This window comes from Elgaria multicarinata, chromosome 11 (assembly GCF_023053635.1).
Source record: "Elgaria multicarinata webbii isolate HBS135686 ecotype San Diego chromosome 11, rElgMul1.1.pri, whole genome shotgun sequence".
Taxonomy (NCBI): domain Eukaryota; kingdom Metazoa; phylum Chordata; class Lepidosauria; order Squamata; family Anguidae; genus Elgaria; species Elgaria multicarinata.
The window spans coordinates 27,844,408-27,867,451 of NC_086181.1; the positions used below are offsets into that span (position 1 = coordinate 27,844,408).

Genomic DNA, 23,044 nt, shown 5'->3' on the forward strand with positions numbered 1-23,044 from the left:
CAATGCAAGCCTATGGGGGGGCAAAAACGGAGCTCCGGATCCGATCCGGAGCTCCGGGCGGAGCGGAGCGGAAGTGGGCGGAGCGGGGGCGGGGCGGAGCGACCCGCTCCGAAAAATGGCGGATCTGCAAGTGAAGCGGAGCGGGGGGTCCGTGCACACCCCTATTAATTAGTCAATTACCTGGCTAATAAATCTCTTAGCCAGCACAACAGGAGATTAAGAGTAGGGATGTGCTCCGCTTCTAATCGGACCGGAGAAGCAGTAGCGGAGCGGGGGGCTTCGCCTGCCCTTAAGGCGGAGGCGAAGAGGATTGGGGGGCCGGCGGAGCGTGGCGAAGAGGATCGAGGTGAAGGCGGATCCTTCGCCTCGATCCGGAGCTCCGCCAGAAAGGTAAGTGGGGTTTACCGGGCCCTGCCGCTGTCGCTGTCACCCATGCGGCGACAGCAGCAGGGCCCGGTAACGCCCCCGCCCTCCTCTCCCTTACCTGTCTCCGTCCACGGTCCGTCAGCGTCTCCAATTGAGCCCTTGGTTCCAGCAGGAAGTCTGGGCCGCACTTGCGGCCCAGACTTCCTGGTGGAACCACGGGCTCAATTGAAGACGGCGACGGACTGCGGACGGAGGCAGGTAAGGCCCCCCTCCCCCTTGGTCCCTTACCGGGCTCTGCCGCCGTCGCCGCATGGGCGGCGATGGCGGCAGGGCCTGGTAAACCCCCCCCCGCCCTCCTCTCCCTTACCTGCCTCCGTCTGCGGTCCGTCAGCATCTCCAATTGAGCCCGTGGTTCCAGCAGGAAGTCTGGGCCGCACGGCCCAGACTTCCTGCTGGAACCACGGGCTCAATTGAAGATGGCGATGGACCACGGACGGAGGCAGGTAAGGCCCCCCTCCTCCTTACCGGGCTCTGCCGCCGTCGCCGCATGGGCGGCGATGGCGGCAGGGCCCGGTAACCCCCCCTATGGGGGGGACCGGAGCTCCGATCCGGATACGGAGCTCGGAGCGGAGTGGGCCGATCCGAAAATGGCGGATCTTAAAGTGAAGCGGAGTGGGGGGTCCGTGCACACCCCTAATTAAGAGCAGCAGGGTCAGGTTTCAGTGTTAGAGCAGCAGCCTCTGAAACAGGACCTGCGTGGGGTTTGTCAGAGCCCGAATTCAAAATAACCCACAGGAACAGAAGCCAGGAACGTGGTCCGCTGGTCCGGTCACAAGGAGGCAGGAGCAAGACGAAGAAGCGTTGTCAGTGCAGTCCAAAGGGGCAGGAGCAAGACGAAGAAGCGTTGTCAGCCAGGCCAAGCTCGAGGGCGGAATCCACACGATGGAAGCAAGGTGCAGCAGGGTCCAAGCAGGGAACAGCCTGGCTGCTAGGAATTAATCCAGGTGTCTGCCAGGAAGTGCAAGGCGTCCCGCTTCCTCCTTTTCTACTTCAGGCAGCAGACCTCCGCCCTCTCCCCCAGCTGTGCCTTATCACATTAGGCTGCTATTTAAGCAACGCATTCCTCTCCTGCAGATTGTGCACGTGCACACTCCTTCTGACTGACTGCAATTGTGCCGCTCGCTTATGCCGTCGGCGTTCCCGAGGACTGGGCGGCTCCACCTCCACCTCCCCAGGAACTTCAGGTAAGGCTAGGTCCTGGTCAACCTGTGCCTCCGGCATCTCTTCTTCTCCGGGATCTTCCTCCCTCTGCGAGCCCATCTCTGGCTCCACTGTGGGAGCCGACACTCCCTCTCCTGCAGAAATGCTCTCCTCCTCGTCCTCATCCGAGGAGACCTCCAAGAGCACATTCCTAACAAACAGCTTATAGGTTTGAAACTAGTGGGGTGTGTTTCTACACACTCTCCTCTTGTGAACTTCTGGTGCTTTAATTCCCTCCACTTCCGATTTAGTTCTAATTAGCCTAAGCACATGTTAGCAGACAAGGATCTATGGCCTGAAGGTGTAGTTTGGGCAGCATTCCTCCTCAATGTGGTGCCCGCCTTATGCGTGGCACTGCAGCTTCCATAATCCCCAGCTAGCAACAGCCACTGTTTGGGGAAGGCTGTGTTTCAGTCTTAATCCAATTTGTGCTCTATTAAAAAGTGATCGGCTTTTTACTTCTGCAAACTAATTGTTGAGTGTAGTAAACTCACGCACATGATGGGTGATGATGGAATATCACGTTTATTGAGAATACATCCAGGGTTTATATACCATTCTTCCCTCCCCTCTTCTTCTGCTGTTCCTACGTGAGGCAACCCAATTATCACCTTGCTCTTGTATGAGGCGGAAGGTAAACAAGGTAAACAGGACGCTTGCTAACTTGCTCTCTTAACATGTTTGTTCCCGGATTAAGATGGAAATCAAAGCATGACTCATTCTCTTAGACAATTAACAATGGCCAATTAACTGGGAGGAAGATTACCACAGAAGCTTGTTTACCCCCTGGACAGTGTGCTGTCAACGTGGAATTTCCAGGCCTATGTATAATACTTCAGTTGAGTTACGGATGTCCGTCCTAGGAAAATTTGGCTGTTTGGGGGCTCACTGGACTTCTGCAGCTTACATTTGCAAAGAGAACCGTGCATTTCCCCTAAATTCCAGGGTCTTTTTACATGTTTGCTCAATTTGGGGAAGTAGACATTTCCACAAAGAGCGGCTGAAATTTGTGCAAATTACACAAATTGCCCCTGAAATGTGCGCAATGTCTATACCCCCCGTTACCCAAAACCCATGGAAACTCCACCAGATGGTTTGACTCACTGCAGACCAAGTCGGGTCAGCTGGTAGGAGATGGAACGGAGTCCAGGAGACTGAGCTCCACTCCCCCAACCGTATTCCTCCTCCTATATCCCTATGAACGTCAATATGAGCATAAAATAAATATATCCTATATATGGAATGTTGAAATCCTTGAAGAAAAGCAAGGTACACATGTGATACAAATTCACTGGTTCTTTCTCCCACTATCAAAATCAGAAGGTTGAGGGGGGTAATTGCAAACTAGCCCAGTCATTCCAATGAAATTCATTTTCAAAGGAAAAGACTTATAACATTATTAACAGTAATAGAGAATGAAAGATGGGGAGAAGGTTTGGGAGGAAAAACCAGCAATTCTGTCTTTGCCATATTTAGGGTGACCATATCTTGGAAACCAAAAAGGAGGACAAAATGGCAGCCTCAAGGGGGCGTGCCCACCAACATGCTGAGCCCCCAAGGGGGTGTGCCCACCTAAACATGGCCTTGGTCCCAAGTCTGACTTCACAGCACACAATTAAGACAAATCTGTTCTACATTACATCTTAGTGTTGAAATCACTGGAATAAAGAACAAGTGAGATATTCAACGTATCTGAAATTAACTTCACTCATGCCTACTTTTGTAGCTTTTGCAGTACTCTGAAGCTTTTGCTATACTCTGTGTGATACAGTCTCCCTTTCCCTCAAATATCTTTTCTGACTGCAAATCCTTAGCTGGATGACCATAGTCTCACCTTTCCTAACATTTAACACTCTTTCCCCATCACCTTTCGCATATCCATACTCACAGATTCAGCATACTGCTACCACTGAAAAAATGAAGCAGTTGACAAGTACAGAAAAATCTAGTGCAACATACTGACAGCCTAGCATTCAGAAAGAGAATAAAATACTATTACTCTGCAAACTTAGCCATGGAACAAAATGGACAAGGCTTGTTGCATTTTCTCACTAGCACCTCTTAGCTTATTTCAACTTCTGGTTTATCATTGAGAAACTAATCTAAAAATGTGTCATTATATCTCTGATTCATTAGCCATGTAAACAAGACCATAGCCAGTAGCAATACAAATTATTATTATTATTATTATTATTATTATTATTATATTTATTTGTATCCCGCCTTTTGCCCAATGCTGGGCCTCAAGGCAGCCTTACAAAGTTTTAAACATACATTGGGGAGGGGGGAACCATAAACATTTAAAATACACAACAAAATTATAAGACATTAACATAGATGGAGGGCCAGATTATTCTCCAAAGGCCTGCTGGAACAAAAAAGTTTTAGCCTGCTTCCGAAAGCCCATCAAGGAGGGAGGCAGCCTTGCTTCCCCGGGAAGAGAGTTCCAAAGTACTGGAGCAGCCACCGAGAAGGCCCTCTCCCATGTCCCCACCAAGCGCGCCTGTGAAGATGGCAGGACTGAAAGAAGGGCTTATCCAGAATATCTCAAAGCATGAGCAGGCTCATAAGGGAGAATACGTTCTTTCAAACAAAGAGCAGAAAGAACAGATGCTCATTATCACAATGTTAGACAAGGATCTTCCCCTCCTTTTATCAAAATATCTCCTGAATTTCCAATCAGGGACCCAAAGAAAACTGCCCAAAGAAACAACAGAAACAAGTCCCATTGATTTCAATAAAGCTTACTCCCAGATACATAGGATTGCAGCCGCTTCACATCTGTTCACTTTACTTTAGGAAGTGCATGCCCCGTCTGTCAAGGACAACTATGCACTCACAGAACCTGGCCTCCTGGATCATGCAACTAGAAGAAAAATCTAGTACAGCAAACAAGCATTCAGAAATATAAACTACTATTACCCTGCAACCATTACCGATGGAACAAAATGGACTAAAGGCTAACACCTCTTAGCTTGTTTCAACTTCAACCAAACATTAACAGTCAAAAACATTAAAAAACACACACCCCAAAAAACCTGCCTCATTGACAGCTGGTGGCTGCTGGTGGCTGCTGGTGCAGCTGGCGGCAGGGGCGGCTGGTGCCTGCTGGTGGTGGTAGTGCCTGCTGGTGGTGGTGGCTGCTGCAGCTGGTGGCGGAGGCAGCTGCTGCCTGCTGCAGCTGGCAGCAGGGCCGGTGGTGGTGGTGGAGCTGGCGGAAGGCTTGGAGGGCCTTAAAGCGCGCGTTTCTGCATTTTGGAAACACATGCTTTAAGGCCCTCACAGGCTTCCGTCCCGGCCTCTGCTTGGTTGCTGCAGTTACGACGACCAAAGAAAGGGCCAGTAGGAAGCCTGGGAGGGCCTAAACCGCTTGTTTCCAAAACGCGTAAATGCATGGTTTAAGCCCCGCCCACGCTTCTATCCGGGGCTCTCCTTGGTCGATGTCACTGTGGCGACCAAGGAGAGCCCCGGATGGAAGTGTGGGCGGGGCTTAAACCATCGTATTTCCACATTTCAGAAATGCACTGTTTAAGCCCCTCCAAGCTTCTTCTATCCGAGCCTGGTCAATGTCACTGCGGCAAAGGAGAGGCCCGGATGGAAGCCTGGAGGGCCTTAAACAGTTTTTTTTAAAGTGGATTTTCCCAGACAAAACGGGGAAATTGTGGATTTCCCCCCGGACACGGTTTGCCCCACCCCCGTGTCCAGACAAGTCTGGTTAAAACCAGACCTATGGTCACCCTAGCCATATTAAAGGCCTCATCTACCCCAAGCAGGATATTCCACTGTGAAAGTGGTATGAAAGCAGTATATAAAAGCCCAACCTACTTCACAGGGTTGTTGTTGTGAGGATAACATGGAGAGGAGGAGGATTACGTACACCGTCTTGGGTTCTTTGGAGGCAAAAAGGTTGGATATAAATGTAATAAATAAATAGTAAAAGGCAGGAGCCACACTCCTGCTTTATAGCAGTATTGAAGTACATTGACAACTGTTGGGGCCGATTGACACATACCATGTATTGCTTTCATACCGCTATATTCCGCTTGGTGTGGCTCCTGCCTTTTATATACCGCTTTCATACCACTTTCATAGTGCAATGTACTGTTTGGTGTAGATTAAGCCTATGTTTCAAGGAATGCTGAAGCATCCAAGCTAAGATATCCCCAAAACACGCCGAGATGTGATCCTGAACATCAGGAGAAAGCTATAATCGTGTACCATTGGCATACAAATGATATTGGAGGCCATGAGACTGAATAAGATTACCCAAGGATAGCATATATGAAGAAAACCACCATAGGCCAAGCCCTGAACCCTGTGGAACCTCAACTAAAAGGGCAAAAGAAGAAGATGAGCGGCCATTAGCCAACACGTTGAATATCCGACCCGACAGGTAAGAAGCAAACCAGTCATCAACAGAGGAGCAAAATCCAAGGTCATTAAGGGACCACAATATGCGCTTGGATGCTTGTGAACCAGCAGCTTGTTTCCCTTTGCGCAGGTGAACTCAACAGGTGCGTCTGGGCGAAAACGGCTTGTAAGAGGCACAGTGGGGTGCTTATAGCTGAGTGCGGAAGTTCAGGCTGCTGTTCCCCAGTTCCCGAGCATAGATGTTGTCCAGCCGTTCACTTTGCGCCACCGTGAAGTGCTCCTTCCAGTTTCCTACGGTCCCTGCAGGCGGGGAGAACAACCCAGGAGGGAATGTCAGGACCGGATTTGCAAATGACAAGAGAGAGACCCCACAGTGACATTTTAAATCAGGGGTGTTGAACCTCTTTCTCCCTGACTCCTGAATTCCATTTCAGAGAAACTCAGGGACCACAACCCATGGGTGGGAGGGGCCCAAAGTACCAACCATACCGTCATATTTTGCTTAAAGCTTTTACTACTAGTAATGATGAAAACTCAGGAGAAGCATTTCAACATTTTAGACTGAGAGGGGGGCGACGCCACAAAAAGGGGAGACAACCAAACAATTAGGGCTGTGCTCCATTCCATTTCAGGTCGTAGAAGCAGGAGCGGAGCGACCCGATCCACCTCTGCCAAAGGTGGTTCCGAATGGGGTCGGGGAGGCAGCGGATCAACGCAAAGCGGTTCACTGAGTTGCGGAGTGCTTCGCGTTGTTGCGGAGCTATGATTGCCATTTTGGACGTTTTTTCCCATAGGATTATATTGAGTGAAGAAATGCCTATTACTTCTTTGTTTTTAAAGCTAGATCCCTGAAAATGACTGTGCTTAGAAATTGATGATTTGGGGTCATTTGTGTTGATTTTCAGGGGCGGGGGGAGTTCAATTTGGGTTGCAGTGAATTTTTTTTAATGGGTAAAAGGGAGGGGAAAATAAGCCTTTTTCAGCGTTGATAGACAACTTCATCTCCCAATCGTGCTGAGTGATCACCCCATGTGAAGCATCCTCCAATCCCAATGTTGGAGGGGGGGGGGGAATAAGCCAAAGAAGAGACACTTTTCTTTCTTTGTCTTTTGTAGGACTTCGCTTACTGAGGAGTGCATTGGCGAAGCAGTAGCCCAAGCGAATTCATACACAACCTTAAATAATATACAAAGTAAAATAGAAGATAGACAACACAGCACTGCGAGGTACCCACAATAACCTTGGTGGACAACTGGATAACAGTGGTGCAAGTGCATGATGTCCTGTACAGCATGTGGACATGCCCAGTGCCCACTGCCCTTGAGTGAAATCAGAACCCTCTAAAGGGGAACCAGTGGAAACCAATGAGTTGCACGAGTTGATGTGTGACGTGGCTTGTCAAAGGCAGGCACCTAGGCAGGACCCGCTAAATGACTGAGAGGTAGTGGCACAGTCCACTGTTTCCTCCATGGCACTTGACACGTCCACTTTCCCATACTGGTAATAAAGTCAGCCAGCCTTTTTGTTCTAATTCTTCTTGTTGTGATGATGATGATGATGATGATGATGATGATGATGATTTTATTATTATTTAATAATGGCTGTGTAGGCGCAAAGATTACTGCAGACGCTGACTGCAGCCAGGAAATCAGAAGACGTTTACTTCTTGGGAGGAGAGCAATGACAAATCTTGATAAAATAGTTAAGAGCAGAGACACCACACTGACAACAAAGATCCGCATAGTTAAAGCAATGGTATTCCCCGTAGTAACCTATGGCTGCGAGAGCTGGACCATAAGGAAGGCTGAGCGAAGGAAGATAGATGCTTTTGAACTGTGGTGTTGGAGGAAAATCCTGAGAGTGCCTTGGACTGCAAGAAGGTCAAACCAGTCCATACTCCAGGAAATAAAGCCAGACTGCTCACTTGAGGGAATGGTGTTAAAGGCAAAACTGAAGTACTTTGGCCACCTAATGAGAAGACAGGATACCCTGGAGAAGAGGCTGATGCTAGGGAAAGTGGAAGGCAAAAGGAAGAGGGGCCGACCAAGGGCAAGATGGATGGATGATATTCTGGAGGTGACAGACTTGACCTTGGGGAAGCTGGGGGTGGCGACAGCCGACAGAAAGCTCTGGCGTGGGCTGGTCCATGAAGTCACGAAGAGTCGGAAGCGACTGAACGAATAAACAACAAGTCAATCAACTCTGAAGCAAGGAACACAAAGCTTTACTGTTGTCCTGCTAGACTCTTATTATTTATGGGATGCAAAGGCATCTCTCTGTGCTGTTCCTGCCTCACAGGGCCGGTTTGTGTTTCTGCCTTTAAATGGCCTGGAAACAATCCTTGGCTCACTGACTTATGCCTGCAGAGCTGTCTGCTGCTGCCTCTCCTCCTCTGTGCCCGCCTCAGAGGGCTGGTTTGTGCATATCTTGCTTTGACTCAGGGCATTAGTCCTCCCTCATCATGAAAAGGCAGCTGCATTTTGTATGTGCTGCTGCCATGATCAATGAATCCTCTGCGACAATGTAGGCTCATCATCATCGTCATTATTACTATTATTATTGTTATTACAATTATTGGCTGGGTGTACCCTGGAGTGTGTGAACTGTGACGGAGCCTGAAAGGATTGTCTATTCAACGGCATCTCTGTTTGAGGTTTGTGTGTGCATCTTGAAAAACCAACACGTTATAGCACTTTGATAGCACTTTGAAATGAATGGATGGCATGAAAGAAATTAAGTATTTATTTATTTATTTATTTATTTAGAATATTTATATACCGCTCCCCATTGAAATTTTTTGGAGCGGTGTACAAGGTAAAATGAAAATAAAAACAGAATAAAACAGTTAAAACAAAATTTTAAAAAAGCAAAAACAGAAATCCAAGGCTGCATGTTAAAGAAAGGCTTCTTGGAATAAAGATGTTTTCAGGAGGCGCCGAAAGGAGTACAAGGTTGGCGCCTGCCTGACCTCCAGAGGCAGGGAATTCCACAGGAGGGGTGCCACCACGCTGAAGGCTCTTCCCCTGGTGGATTCCAATCGGAGGATGGATCTAGGTGGAACCACCAGGAGCAGGCCCTCGGATGACCTCAGTGACCGGGCAGGTTGGTAAGGGGGAAGGCGCTCTCTCAGGTATCCTGGTCCCAAGTTGTTTAGGGCTTTGTACACAAGTACAAGAACCTTCAACCTGGCCCGGTAGCGAATAGGCAGCCAGTGCAGTTCCCTCAGCAGAGGAGTTACATGCTGAAAAGGGGCAGCTCCAGACAACAGCCGAGTTGCAGCATTCTGCACGAGCTCCAGCTTCCGGAGCAGCTTCAAGGGCAGCCCCATAGAGCGCGTTGCAGTAATCCAGTCTTGAGGTTACCAATGCCTGTACCACCGTGGCCAAGCTATCCCTGTCCAGGAGAGGCCGTAGTTGGTGAACCAACCGAAGATGGTAAAAGGCACTCCGAGCCGTGGCGGCTCCTTGAGCCTTCAACGACAGAAATGGGTCTAAGAGTACCCCCAAACTACGAACCTGCTCTTTCAGAGGCAGTGCAACCCCATCCAGAACAGGCAATGAACCTGTCTCCTGGACTCGGGAACCACTCACCCACAAGGCTTCCGTCTTGCCAGGATTCAGTCTCAGTTTATTGGCCCTTATCCAGCCCATTACTGAGTCTAGGCACTGATCCAGGACCTGCACAGCCTCACCTGATTCAGTTGTCACAGGGAGATAGAGCTGCATGTCATCAGCGTATTGGTGGCATTTAGCTCCAAATCCCCTAATGACCGCTCCCAACGGCTTCATATAGATGTTAAATAACATTGGGGACAGATGGTGCCCTGCGGCACTCCATAGCTCAATTGCCAAGAGGCCGAGGACTGGTCACCCAATGCTACTCTCTGAAAACGACCCCGTAGGTAGGACCGGAACCACTGTAAAACAGTGCCTCCGATGCCCATACCACGGAGTTGATCCAGGAGGATACCATGGTCGATGGTATCAAAAGCCGCCGAGAGATCGAGCAGGATTAACAGGGTTGCATTCCCCCTGTCCCTCTCTCGATAAAGGTCATCCATCAGAGCGACCAAGGCTGATTCAGTCCCGTAACCAGATAGGAACCCAGACTGGAATGGATCTAGATAATCAGTATCCTCCAAGAGTGCCTGCAGTTGCTCCGCCACAACCCTCTCAAGTACCTTCCCTAAAAAAGGAGTGTTAGCAACTGGGCGGTAGTTGCCTAATACCGTCGGGTCCAGGGTGGGCTTCTTCAGGAGTGGTCGTGCTACTGCCTCCTTAAGGACAGCAGGGACCACCCCTTCCCGGAGAGAAGCATTTATCACCCCTTGGACCCACCCAGTCAAACCCCCTCGGCTTGCTTTTATAAGCCAGGAGGGACAGGGATCGAGAGGGCAAGTGGTCGGTCGCACTGCTGCAAGCACCTTGTCCACATCATAAGGCTGCAATAACTGGAACTGATCCCACAAAATTGGGCAGATGGTGGCATCGGACAACTCAACTGGAGCTGCACTAAAAACAACGTCAAGCTCGCTGCGGAGAGAAGCGATCTTGTCCTTAAAGTGTGATGCAAAAAGGTCATAGCGGGTCCTTGACGGGGCCAGGGCCCCATTTGCTGGGGAGGATGTTAGCAGCCCCCAAACCACCCGGAAGAACTCCGCTGGACGGCTACTCAAGGACGCAATGGAGGCAGCAAAATAAGCCTTCATTGCTGCCCACACTGCCACGCAATAGGCACGATTATGCGCTCTACAGCGTGCTCGGTCATCTTCGCTTCGAGTCTTGCACCATTTGCATATTAGAAAGTATTGCGACCCAGGCATGGCAATGCAAGATCTGAGTTGTTTCTCACAAGTCTATCTTGAAGTTCCCTGTGTTCATTTTTGAAGTGGTTAACCTGAGAGGAAGATTCTGATTTAGGTTTAACTTTAAAAAATCCCCCCAAATCAGGGCATGATCAGTTTTCCTTCAAAGTGGCCATGACTAAGGATCTTTTAAGAAGCTATCCTGGTGCCCAGTTACATGTGCATAGCTTACAAACTAACAGAGATAACTGCATTTCTGTAAATGGGGGAAAATATTTTTAAAATTCCCCAAAAATCAGGGCATGATATGATTTCCTTCAAAGTGGATAAGACTAAGGATCTTTTAAGAAGCTATCCTGGTGCCCATTTACATGTGCGTAGCTTACAAACTAACAGAGATAACTGCATTTCTGTAAACAGGGAGGAAATCTTTTAAAAATTCCCAAAAAATCAGGGGATGATCCAATTTCCTTCAAAGTGACCATGCCTAAGGTGCTATTTAGAAGCTATCATGGCGCTTATTTTCATATTTCTAACTCGAAAAATAAAGAAGTTATAGGCATTTTACATTTTCAATTCAAGTCTATGGGGGGAAAGCAGAGCTCCGGATCCCAATCCGGATCCGCCGTGGAGTGGAACGGAGGCAGATCGACCTGAAGCGGAGTGGACCCAATCCAAAAGTTGTGGATTGGGATCCAGAGCAGATCGGGGGGTCCATGCACAGCCCTACAAATAATCATGGTTGGGGGGAAGGAGAAGGAGCTGGGGAAGGGGGAGTGGCCTTCTGAGGAACCCCAGAATATTGGACAGGGACTCAGTTTGGCCCTCGGGCCTCAAGTTCTGCACCCCTGTTTTAAGAACTGCTCTCAGCAAGCACCATCTTCAGAGAAGGGTTTCACTTTTCCTTCCAGCAGTGGAGGCTGGTGGCTCTGGTTGGAGCTGTGAATCTGTTCTGGATTTCAGCCAGAACCACCCAGAACTCTAAGGGAGCTATCCAAGGTGCTGAACCCATTTTGATGATTTGCTTCAGCACCTTGGATAGAGTTTTGGCTAGTCCTGACTGAAACCCAGAACAGAGTCATAGCCCTGCTGAAATTGGAGCCACCAGCCTCCACTGGATCAGAAAGGATCAGAAATAATACCCAAGTGCTGCTCTGGCAGCAAGTGAGGAAAGTTCAAACGCTTTTGTTCCTGCATGCCGCGATCCCAATCCTGATCAGGTTAAGAATGAGTCAGACCGCATCCCAATAAATAAATAACTACCAGCCTCTTGGAATGTGGTCTGATACTTTGGTGAAAACTTTGGTGGATGTTCCCAGTTTCTGGTGTTTGCTATTTATTTATTTTAAGAGACATGCATTGCCAAATCACATGCTTGGCATTATGTGTACTCTGGCCCTGAGTGTGCGTCTCTCTTCCCCACAAGATACAGCTATAGGAATGTTCCCGATGGACAAGCAAAGTTCAATGGGGCTCCATATTGGTTTTCTCAGAGGGGACACCCAGAACACAGCTTTAAAACTGATAAGCTCTTTTGTCGGAGGACAGGACCATTTTAATCTTCCTCAGCCACGAATGGACCACTTGCAGCACTGGCACAAGCTGTTCTGCCCCCTGAGGCATGAGAGCAAATGTGCACCAGTGCACCACAATTGCTATAATCATCATATCGCGGTGGCTGCCGCCACCCCATCCTTGCCACGTTGCAACCCCCTGTCCCCATCCTCAGCCCTCCCTATTGCCACTTCTGTCCCACCCAGTTTTCCTGCAGCCCCGGCCTCTAGCTAGTTCCGTGGCTTTTCCCGGCTGCTTGCTTACTCGCGAGTAGCCGGGAGAAGCGGCACACTGGTCACAGCACTCCATAAGAGCACTGTGCCCATCGGGCTGGGGGCGGGCGAAGGGGGCATCAGACATGGTGAGCGGAGGGTTGGACATGGTGAGTGAGGGCATCGGACATGGCGAGCAGGGGGGTGGACATGGTGAGTGGGCGAGTGGGTGAGTGAGCGGGCAGGTGGGCGAGCGAGGGGGCGAGCGTAGGGGTGAGCGGGGGGCATCAGACATTGGGGAAATCAGGGGCGGGGGGAACAGGGAAGCCTTTTTTTAAAAAAAAATACCTACCTTTTCATTGGTGCACTCCTGCGCACATGGCCCCTTTAATTTCTTTTTTTTAAAATAGCTGACGCAACAGGGCTTTCCTTTCCCTGTCACGTCTGATGTCTAGCTAGGGGCGACGGCCCACGCTAGCTGCAGCGCGGCCTCGCCCCGACTCTCCACCGGATTATCAGGTAGGTCTAGCAACGCCCACAGTCTAACAGCCTAACCACAACACCCCACTGGCCATGAGAAATAAGAAGGTGATGCTTTTCTTGGGATAATAATGAACCTTATCAGCTGCTAATATCTATAGAGCAAGTGTCTGTTAAAGGCACGGGAGTGGCAATCAATGTGAAGCTGGCAGTCTTAGACATCCCCCCAGCTTCTGATACCCAAGTATGAGTTGCTGGAGGACCTCTCAAAGACTTCTGACCTTCTGCTTTCTCTGAACCCTACCTTTTCTCATGAATGGAGAAATGTCTTGGTTTACGAAGGCAGGAGGCAGGGTGGTATAATTAACCATTGGGTTTGTTTTCATACTATCAAACTGCGTGTGCTGCACGATCCGGTTTAGAAGTGGTTCCGTGAGCTCTATGCCCAGGAATTGGGCCACCTTTTGGATTTCCCGGGCTGGGTCCTAGGGAGGGAGGGAGGGAGAGAGAGAGAGAGAGAGAGAGAGAGAGAGAGAGAGAGAGAGAGAGAGAGAGAGAGAGAGAGAGAGAGAGAGATATTTTCTACATAGGGTACTGATTGTGTGCTCATCATTCCCTACCATGTTTGTTTATAGGTTCTCTAGATAATGCTGTTTGTAAATATCACTATAAACAAGTTATTTTAGAGCAGGGAAAATGGGGCATTACTTCTGAAGGTGAAAGAAAACAGTTTCCACTTGCGTATTTCCACTACACTGCAGTGCCATCTACTGGTTATGTCTGAAAAAGGAGGAAAGAAACACTTTTCTTGTAGTGCTCAGATTGTAATTCTGCAACAAAACCGAAAGCAGATGCAGTGGATTAACAGCCTTGCGTAGAAAAGCCCAGACTGATAAGGCTGTGGATCTGGAGGATTCTCGCTCTTTGCAATCTAGACCCTGCCCTAAAGAAGTTCACTGCATTTGTTTCTTGCCCTTTGGGGTCACTGCAGTCAGAAGCTCCTGTGTTGGGGGCATTAGTTGGAGCAGTTCTAGCAGCAGAGCTCTGTGGTTGGGTGTTTCCAGATAGCGGGGTAGTGAGGGCCAGAGCCCAAGGTGGGCCCAAGTGACCACCTAGAGACCGGCATATGACAGAGGCAGTGGCCAATAGGCCCAGCTTCAACACTTGGGCTGTCATGGCCATCGCAGGCCCGCTAGGCCTAATACTAGCCTCCTCAGCAGCCTTTTAGTTTTCTGCAATATTTTATAGTCAAAGGGCAGCTGACTTGGCATGGTTGCGAACGGCCATTTGAAAATATTATCCTGTTCTATGATGAAATGGTGCTTATTCACAAATAAATGTGTTTCGCATCAGGGCAGCAAAAACATACTCCGATCGATTTTGTTTCTCTAGTAATGGCGGTGTTATGATGAAAGTGAATTTAAAAAGCAAAACTCCACGTGCTCAGAGTATGCGATTTGTGAGGCAAAGAAAGAGAGTGATTGATATGTAGAGCGGCTACTTCAGCTTTGCCTAAAAATGAGAAACCTTCTTTCTCAAGAACTACAAGTGCTTATTGTTCTTCTAACCTTCCTACTAGTTGTCCCTCCCACACAAGGCACTCTGGGAGGGACAACTGGTAGGAAGGAAGAAGCACAATAATAATAATTAGGGATACTGATCCCAAGGACAGTGGGAGCCAGTGCCACTCGCAGCATTTGCAGGGCCAAAATATATGTGAGTCTTGTACACCACCGCCAAGACATTACCATGATGTCCGGACTATAAATACAAAACATGAGACTGCATATTTGAGATAGGATTGTGGCATGTGGGTAGAAGGGGGGTTTCCATGCTGTGTTCGTTCTGTCCCCTCCCCTGAAGGGGCTGCTGGCTCTGATGTCAAGGGGTGTGTGTGTGAATCCGCTCTGGGTTTCAGTCAGAACAAGTCAGAAGTTTAAAGAAGCTTTCCAAGTTGCTGAACCGATTTTGGGGGTTGGGTTTATCTCCTTGAATAGCCCCTTAAGACTTCCGACTGGTTCCAACTGAAACCCCGAGCAGATCCACAGCCCCACTGACATGGGAGCCACCAACCTCCGCTGCTGCTGCCCCCTTAATGATGCTTGGGCCTGTATGTGCATGTGAGAGAGCTACTTGCCTCCTTCATGTCTTCATAAAAGAGGTACAGAATCGGGTGACGGTCCTTAGCTTCCCACCAATGCTGAACATGGTCAAACCAAGAGCCCCAGGCGACTGCAAAGAGAGACACGAGAAGTTTACTAATATATAAAAATAAATAAATTCTTGAGTAAACAGTGGATTCCTGATTCACCTCCCCCTTTCTCCCTCCCCCTTTAATATGACTTTTCCCAACTGGGTGCAGTCCAGAAGCTTTGGACTTCAAGTCCCATCAGTCCCAGCCAGCATGGCCAATGCTCATGATTGCTGGGAGTTGTCATCCATAACATTTGAAAGGTACCAAGTTAAGGAAGGCTCCCTTCGTATGTAAGAGCAACCACGGTTTAATGTTTAGCTCTTCGAGCGGCTACTGACGGTACAGGCTGCCAATGAAGGAGGAGCCTTTTCTCTGAACCATTGGGCGGGAAGAACACACAAAATACAGGCCCTGTTGGGATTTCGTCACTTGATTTTCTTTTCATGCTACACACACACACACCCCTTTTCAGGTTTGGAAGGAAAACAGTGTAGGATTTTCAAGCTCACAGAATTGTCTCCTTCCTCACAGGGTGTGTCTAACTCCTTCCCCCTTGGTGTTGCAGTGAGAGATGTTTGAGTTTGCTCATGGTTTCTGAAGTGCGCTTAAAAGCTCTGATGGGCTTGGCTTGGGTGACCATATGAAAAGGAGGACAGGGCTCCTGTATCTTTAACAGTTGCATAGAAAAGGGAATTTCAGCAGGTGTCATTTGTATATATGGAGAACCTGGTGAAATTCCCTCTTCATCACAACAGTTAAAGCTGCAGGAGCCCTGCCCTCTTTTCTGGTCACTCTAGTATAGTGACTGCAACTTTAACTATTGTGATGGAGGGGGAAGTTTGCCAGGTACTTTATGCATACAAATGGCAAGTGCAAAAAGCAAGGAAAACCTGTGGTGGAGTAAAAAATAGCCAAAGGCAAGGGTAGAACCAAGTAATCTTCAACAATAATATTAGCAAAAGTTTTATTAAAGTCCCAAGGAGCCTACGCATTTCGAACGCAGTTGCGTTCTTCCTCAGGGCTTTATAGCATTCGTGAAGTTGTCTATGGAAGCGGCTAGACTGAGACTCTTTAATAAAACTTTTGCTAATATTATTGTTGAAGATTACTTGGTTCCACCCTTGCCTTTGGCTAATTTTTACTCCTGCATACAAAGGACACCTGCTGAAATTCCTTTTTCTATACAACTGCTAAAGATACAGGAGCCCTGTCCTCCTTTTCATATGGTCACCCTAGCTCAGCCCTCTTTTCACTTGCAGCCTGTTTCTCTATTCATTCAATAGGAAAAGTGCACATTTCAAAGAGGAAAAGTGTTTGAAATGCACATTTTCTAAAACGAGGTTGCAAGTTTGGGATCATGTGAATATTTTTTTGAAAAAATGTGCTCCTGTTTTGGGCACCGTTAGATGATTTGCAAACTGATATGAAATTCTTGTACCTCTCTAATCACTGTAGGCCCCATCCCACCTCAAAGACCTGAGGACTACGCCCAAGGATCCTGGCCCAGTCCCCTGAGCTGAGGAGGGGCCTTGTTGGGGTGTGTCTTTCCTCCTACTTTTCATGTCTACCCTCCACTCACCCTTCCCAGCAGTGAAATTCTCCAAAAACTCATCCCAATTTCCTGGCTCGGGCATCAACATGCTCATGCGATGGAAGTGGAAGTAAGAGACCACATTGTCCTTGGCATTCCTGGCCACGTAAATGATCTGTGGAAATACAGCTTCAAGATAAGAGAACCCAGGTGTCCTAGCTCCAAGTTGTTCGTGCTCTACCCTCCTACCATTCAGAATTCTCCTTCTCCCCCAATTTCTTTCTATTGCTTAATCTGTCTACAGTACAGGCAGTCAAATTTGGGAGGTCTGAGGGTTATTTTCACACACACCCAGGAACCCTTCTGTGGGTCACACCTCACCCCTGTGGCACTAAAAAAAAAAAAGGCATGTGGCACAGCTATGGAGTGTAAAAAATGTATTTGAAAATCTTGTTTTCAAGTTAATTTTCATCCTTTTGGTGCTCTGTATTTTACAATTTTGTGGGGTGACATGGGCCACAGTGGGGAGGGCAGTGGGGGCCGTATGTGGTGCCCAAAACTGGTGACAGCACTCCAGATGAGGACTGGCTAATGCAGAATAAACTAAGGGCTCATCTACACCGAGCAGGATATTCCACTATGAAAGTAGTACGAAAGCAGTATCTAAAAGGCAGGAGCCACACTACTACTTTATAGCAGTATTGAAGTGCACTGACAACTGTTGGGGCCCATTGACACATCTACACCAAGCAGGGTATAACACTATGAAAGCGGTATATGGTATGTGTCATGGGCCCCAACAGTTGTCAGTGCACTTTAATACTGCTACAAAGCAGTAGATCCTGCCTTTTATATACCCCTCTCATACCCCTTTCAGAGTGGAATATCCTGCTTGATGTAGATGAGCCCTAAAACTATTACTTCTCATGACTTGAAAACAGTGGTTCTGTTAAGGCATTCACCTGTAGACCTTTCATTCACCTTCTTTGCTGCCAATTCACACTGGTGACTCACTTACAACTACCTGAGTTTGTAGTCAACTATAATGTTATTATTATTATTATTATTATTATTATTATTATTATTATTATTATTATTATTATTATTTTATATAGCACCATCAATGTACATGGTGCTGTACAGAGTAAAACAGTAAATCGCAAGACCCTGCCGCATAGGCTTACAATCTAATAAAATCACAGTAAAGCAATAAGGAGGGAAGAGAATGTAAACAGGCACTGGGTAGGGTAAACAGGCACAGGGTAGGGTAAAACTAACAGTGTAAAGTCCAAACAACATCAAGTTTTAAAAGCTTTAGGAAAAAGAAAAGTTTTTAGCTGAGCTTTAAAAGCTGCGATTGAACTTGTGGATCTCAGATGTTCTGCCAGGAATCCCTCCCCAAAGCTTTTTATTTCATTGCCTGGATGCATTATGTTGCATTTGCTACTGTTGAATTTCATTTTGTTAGTTTCAACTCAGGCAGGATGCACACTACTGTTTTATAACAGTTTATAACCATATTGTCAACTGTTGGGGCCCATGACACATTCTTTATACTGTTTTCAAATCACTTTTAAAGTGTTAGATCCTTCTTGGTGTAGATTTGGGCCCAGTTTTTCGTTCTATCAACATTGTTTTGTTTGCAGTTTATCTTTATCTTCTTAGCTATACCTCACAGTTTTACGTCATCCACAAATTTGATAAGGATTCCTTCCATTCCCTTCAACTAAGGGCCTTGCTAGACCTGGTGGAAAATCCGGGGAAGAGGAGGGGAGATCTCGCGTTATGAATAATGCGAGATCTTGCCCTTATTCAGACGGGAGCTGCGACGAGCTCTGGAGGAGAGCCGTTGCGGCCACCATTTTTTAATTGTTAAAGTGGCAGGACGCAGGAAAGGTAAGTAGGGTGTTTTTAAACAAATTCTCCTTCCCCTGCCCACCCCCATCCACGATCTCCGATCCCCCGCCCACTGCCCCCGGCCCCATTCTCCTTCCCCCACGCACCTCCCCAGCCCCGTTCTGCTTCCCCCGCCAGCCCCCCAGCCCCGTTCTCCTTCCCCTGCCCGCCCCCTGGCCCCGTTCTCCTTCCCCTGTCCGCCTCCCAGCCCCATTCTCCTTCCTGCCCCCATCCATGATCTCCTTCCCTCATCACCCCCCCACCCATGATCTCCTTCCCCCATCCGCCCCCCGCTCACGATGTCCGATCCCCCACCCGCTGTCCCCCGATGTCCAATCCCCTGCCTGCTGTCCCCCCCGATGTCCCCTGGGCCGCGATTTCCCCCTGATCTCCCCGGCCTCTGTTTCCTGCCCCCCCATGTCCCCACCGTAGCTCTGATGGCCGCCGCTTTTCCCAGCTACTCGGGAGTAAATCCAGTAGCCAGGAAAAGCGGTGCACCTGGCTACATGCCTGTGGTCTCAGGCTGACCCCCCGGAAAAACCAGGCCTGAAGTGGTGCCGGTTACCCCGGGCCCAGGGCAGTTTGAGCCCTGCCTGAGCCCGGGATACTCTGTGTGTCATCTGGATGCACAAGGGTGAGCCCAGGGCTCACACAGGGCTAAACCCCATCTAGGAAGGCCCTATGTCACTGACAACAAAGTTGGAGAGTGCCAGGCCTAGTTAAGACAGAACACCACCCAAAACTTCCCTCCAATATGATGAGGAATCATTGATGAGGAATCACTTTTTGAGTATTTTCCCCATCAGTTGTCAATCCACTTGACAGTACTATCATCTAGCTAGCATTTAACCAGTTTACTAAGCCATATCCACAGCACTCCCACAATCTAGTAAACTAGTAACCTGACTAAAACCAAAAAGAGGTAAAATTAGTGTGGCAGGATTGATGTACGACAGACCAGTGCTGTCTTCTACTAATCCCTGCATTGTCATAAGAAACATATGACAATTTCATTTCTGCTTGCAAAACATGCAAACAGGCCCTGTTTGAAGCCCTGATAGAGAGTGGAGAATGGGAGAATTTTTTTTTTGACAGATTCCCCTTTCAAACAATATCTACAAAAATAAGAGAAGGTGTGCTAAAATTAGTACAGAAATGGTGTCTGACACCAACAAAATTGGCAAAAGTCAATAATAACATATCACTTTTGTGCTGGAGTGGATGCTAAACTAATGGGACACAAATCCATATGTGGCGGGAACGTAGGAAGGTTAAAAAGTTCTGGGTCAAGATTTTTCAGGAAATAAGAAAAATTACTCAGCAAGAGGTTTGTGAAACACCAGAACCAGCCTTGTTGAATATGTATGTTAAAGAAAATAGAGAGCTAAAAGAAAAAATACCAATAGGGTTTATGTGATCAGCTGTGAGGCAAGTAATAGCAAGGAACTGGAAGACAGCTCAGATGCTGACAATAACGGTGTGGAAAAAGAAAATCTGGGACATAGCAATAAACGAAAAATTGACACAGAAATTAAGAACACATACAGGGATAAAGAAAAGAGACACCTTCAGGACGAACTGGCAAAAATACATAGACTACATGAAAAAGGAACCAAACAGAATAACTATGGCAGAAGCCTATAGAAATGTATGGGACTCATAAAAAAACAGACAACCAACAATCTCCTTGAAATATTTTGTCGGACTCATCACAACTAATGAGACAATTCTATTACGTATGTTAAGTCCTGGGATTTGATGTAATTGACCAAGCGTTGGGAGGGAACGGGGAAGGTTATAGAATAAGTATGGCTGTGGTTTGTGTATTACAGAATAAATTAATAAAAATTTAAAAAAAGAGAAAGAAACATATGACAATTTCATTTCTGCTTGCAAAACATATAAACATGCCCTGTTTGAAGCCCTGATTGAAAGCGGAAGCATGTGTCCACTGAAAATCTTTGCAAATTGCCGGATATGTGCTTGCGTTCAATTTGCACAACTTCCCCAATGCAATTTTGCAAAATTTCCTCATTCACGTAAATTTCCCCTGCAGAATGAAAGCCATGCTTTAACCTTTGGAGTGAATTTGCACCAATTGTGCAAATTTGGGTAACTTTGCGCAAATTTCATGTTTGATCGCTGCTCAATTTGCATAATATTCCCATTCATGCAGAGCCACACTACTGCTTTATAGCGGTATTGAAGTGCACTGACAACTTTTGGGGCCCATGACACATACTATATACCACTTTCATACCACTGTATCCTGCTTGGTGTGGCTCCTGCCTTTTATAGACTGCTTTCATACTGCTTTCATAGTGCAACACCCTGCTTGGTGTAGATGAGGCCATAGTCTAAACAGCGATTATATAACAGATAACTGGCATACAGCAGTAAAACATTACACTGCTCAATTTGCACAATGTTCCCATTCATGCAGAGTGAGGGCTCATCTACACCAAGCAGGATATTCCACCATGAAAGTGGTATGGAAGCGGTATATAAAAGGCAGGAGCCACACGACTGCTTTATAGCGGTATTGAAGTGCACTGACAACTGTTGGGGCCCATAAGACACATACCATATACCACTTTCATAGTGTTATATCCTGCTTGGTGTAGATGTGTCATGGTCCCCAACAGTTGTCAGTGCACTTCAGCACCACTATAAAGCAGTAGTGTGGCTCTTGGCTTTTATATACCGCTTTCATACCGCTTTCATAGTGGAATATCTTGCTTGGTGTAGAGGAGCCCTGAGTATCAACAGCAAATGCAAACAGGAATTCGGCACAAACAGTGAGATGACAATTGGAAAATCCTAGCAATCTTCAACCTCTCGCATTTGTCTTCCCTAATTGTTATCAAACTGTTTAAAAATTGAGTGTTTCAAATAATTTCATACATTCCAAAGGAGAACCACAAACAAGTAGCAAGACCGTCCCTTGGATCAAATTAAGCTCACAGTTGGCCCAGGTTCAGGGAATTCTTTACTTTTCTAATGTTTTCACATGTTCCAAATTTCAGCCAGGAAATGGAAAGAGCCCCCAGATCAGAAGCCTGACTTGGATTAAGCCCTATCCCCCCATCAACCTGACTCCAGTTGTCCTCACCTTGCAGTTCTGCTCCCAGAAGGAAGGGGGCACGAGATGAACCGGGAGGTGAGATTTGAGTGTGCGCGGAGAGGGCATCGCCTCCGCCTCTTCGAAACCTGAAAAGCCAGAGAGGAAGCAATCATAGTCAAGCCGAGTAGGAGCCCCCTACACATTTGTCCAAAGCGTCCTCCTCACCTGTGCGGATGGGTTTCGGCGGGCACATCTCTATGAAGGGCATCCGTTCATAAATGGGAGCCCGAGCACATTTCTGTAGGTCTCCTCCCTGCTGGATCATGTCCACAATTTCCTGAATCCAGGTGGTCCCTGGTGAGAAGGTGAATTGGGAGAAAAGATATGGAGAGCGTACGATTCAACCAGTGGTGTGTATTCTCCCCAGATCCATAGGCCCTCCTCCATGGTACTCTCCCACACCTTTGTCTTCTCCCCATTTCTCCCCAACCCCATTTACCTGCTTTGGGGTAAGTGCAAATGAGAAGATCATCCGGCCGGGCTTTAAAATTCCATATCGCATCCCACTGCTCCACTGTGTCCTTGATCAAAGGGACTCCCTCAAGCTCTACCATCTTTAAGCGCTTGAGAAATTTGGGGTCCAAACTTTCCATTCCTGACTTGAGATCCATTGTCTAGAGTGGGAGGAGCAGGAAAAATCCTATTAATTATCCTATATTTGCTCCGCCTCATGCCATTAGTACTCCTGCTCTATTCCCTCTGGTGCTGCCTGCTGGCACTAGATTAAAAAAAAAGACATACCCACTTACCAGTTTTTCACTCCTCTCTCAGACTGTCTAATGTCTGTTCTTTCCTCTGCTGGTCTGCTGGTCACTCTCTTTCTCTCTCTCTCTCTCTTGTTTCCTGAACTTTGTTCATGGATTATGGGTGTGCTTGTGAAAGAGCAGGAGGTGTGTTTCTCTCTTGGCTGGCATTTCATTGCACGCTACAGCTGGGCATTCGGCCAGGACTTTCCCCTGAGCTTCACTGTATGTGGTTCCTTATAGGTTGATTATGTGTGAGGTTAAATGTGTGTGTCTTTGTATGAGTGTGTGTACTGACATTGAGCTTTATCACACCAGCGTTATACTGTGCAATCACTGCAAATTGCGTGCAAAGGACTCTGAAGTTTTCCAGCTTATAATCTGCTTTTATTGTGTACTCCCATGCATCCTGCTTTAATTGTGCTATAAAAGAAAAAGACTCGCCATATTTTGATACTAGTTTTCAAGTGTATCATCTGAGTGGCCACTGGGGTGCAGGAGCAGGATTT

General features: G+C 47.5%; 1 protein-coding gene across 3 annotated transcripts; it reads right to left on the reverse strand.

Annotated features, from left to right (window-relative positions):
• Positions 1-2,152: 2,152 nt before the first annotated feature.
• On the reverse strand, positions 2,153-22,625 carry LOC134406034 (sulfotransferase 1C2-like). Of its 3 annotated transcripts, none has more exons than XM_063137270.1 (8): positions 22,542-22,625; positions 22,232-22,406; positions 21,958-22,086; positions 21,781-21,878; positions 16,821-16,947; positions 15,185-15,279; positions 13,352-13,532; positions 2,153-6,297 (listed from the first exon to the last, which is right to left on the reverse strand). In XM_063137270.1, exons 2-8 carry the CDS (start codon positions 22,401-22,403, stop codon positions 6,185-6,187), a joined length of 915 nt encoding a protein of 304 aa, XP_062993340.1. In that variant the 5' UTR covers positions 22,404-22,406; positions 22,542-22,625; the 3' UTR covers positions 2,153-6,184. The 3 variants fall into 3 exon arrangements, with proteins under 3 accessions (XP_062993340.1, XP_062993341.1, XP_062993342.1); XM_063137271.1 differs by having other exon boundaries at positions 22,534-22,625; XM_063137272.1 differs by lacking the exon at positions 13,352-13,532 and having other exon boundaries at positions 6,246-6,297.
• Between the last annotated feature and the right edge of the window lie 419 nt (positions 22,626-23,044).

What these genes read in the sequence shown, in the direction of transcription:
- LOC134406034 (XM_063137270.1), bottom strand. Translation starts at nt 22,403, where the DNA reads ATGGATCTCAAGTCAGGAATGGAAAGTTTGGACCCCAAATTTCTCAAG. An exon ending in GAATTTCACTGCTGGGAAGG is followed by an intron (nt 15,280 to 16,820) that starts GTGAGTGGAGGG and finishes CTCTCTTTGCAG; the next exon opens with TCGCCTGGGGCTCTTGGTTT. An exon ending in TTTATGAAGACATGAAGGAG is followed by an intron (nt 13,533 to 15,184) that starts GCAAGTAGCTCT and finishes CTCCCTCCCTAG; the next exon opens with GACCCAGCCCGGGAAATCCA.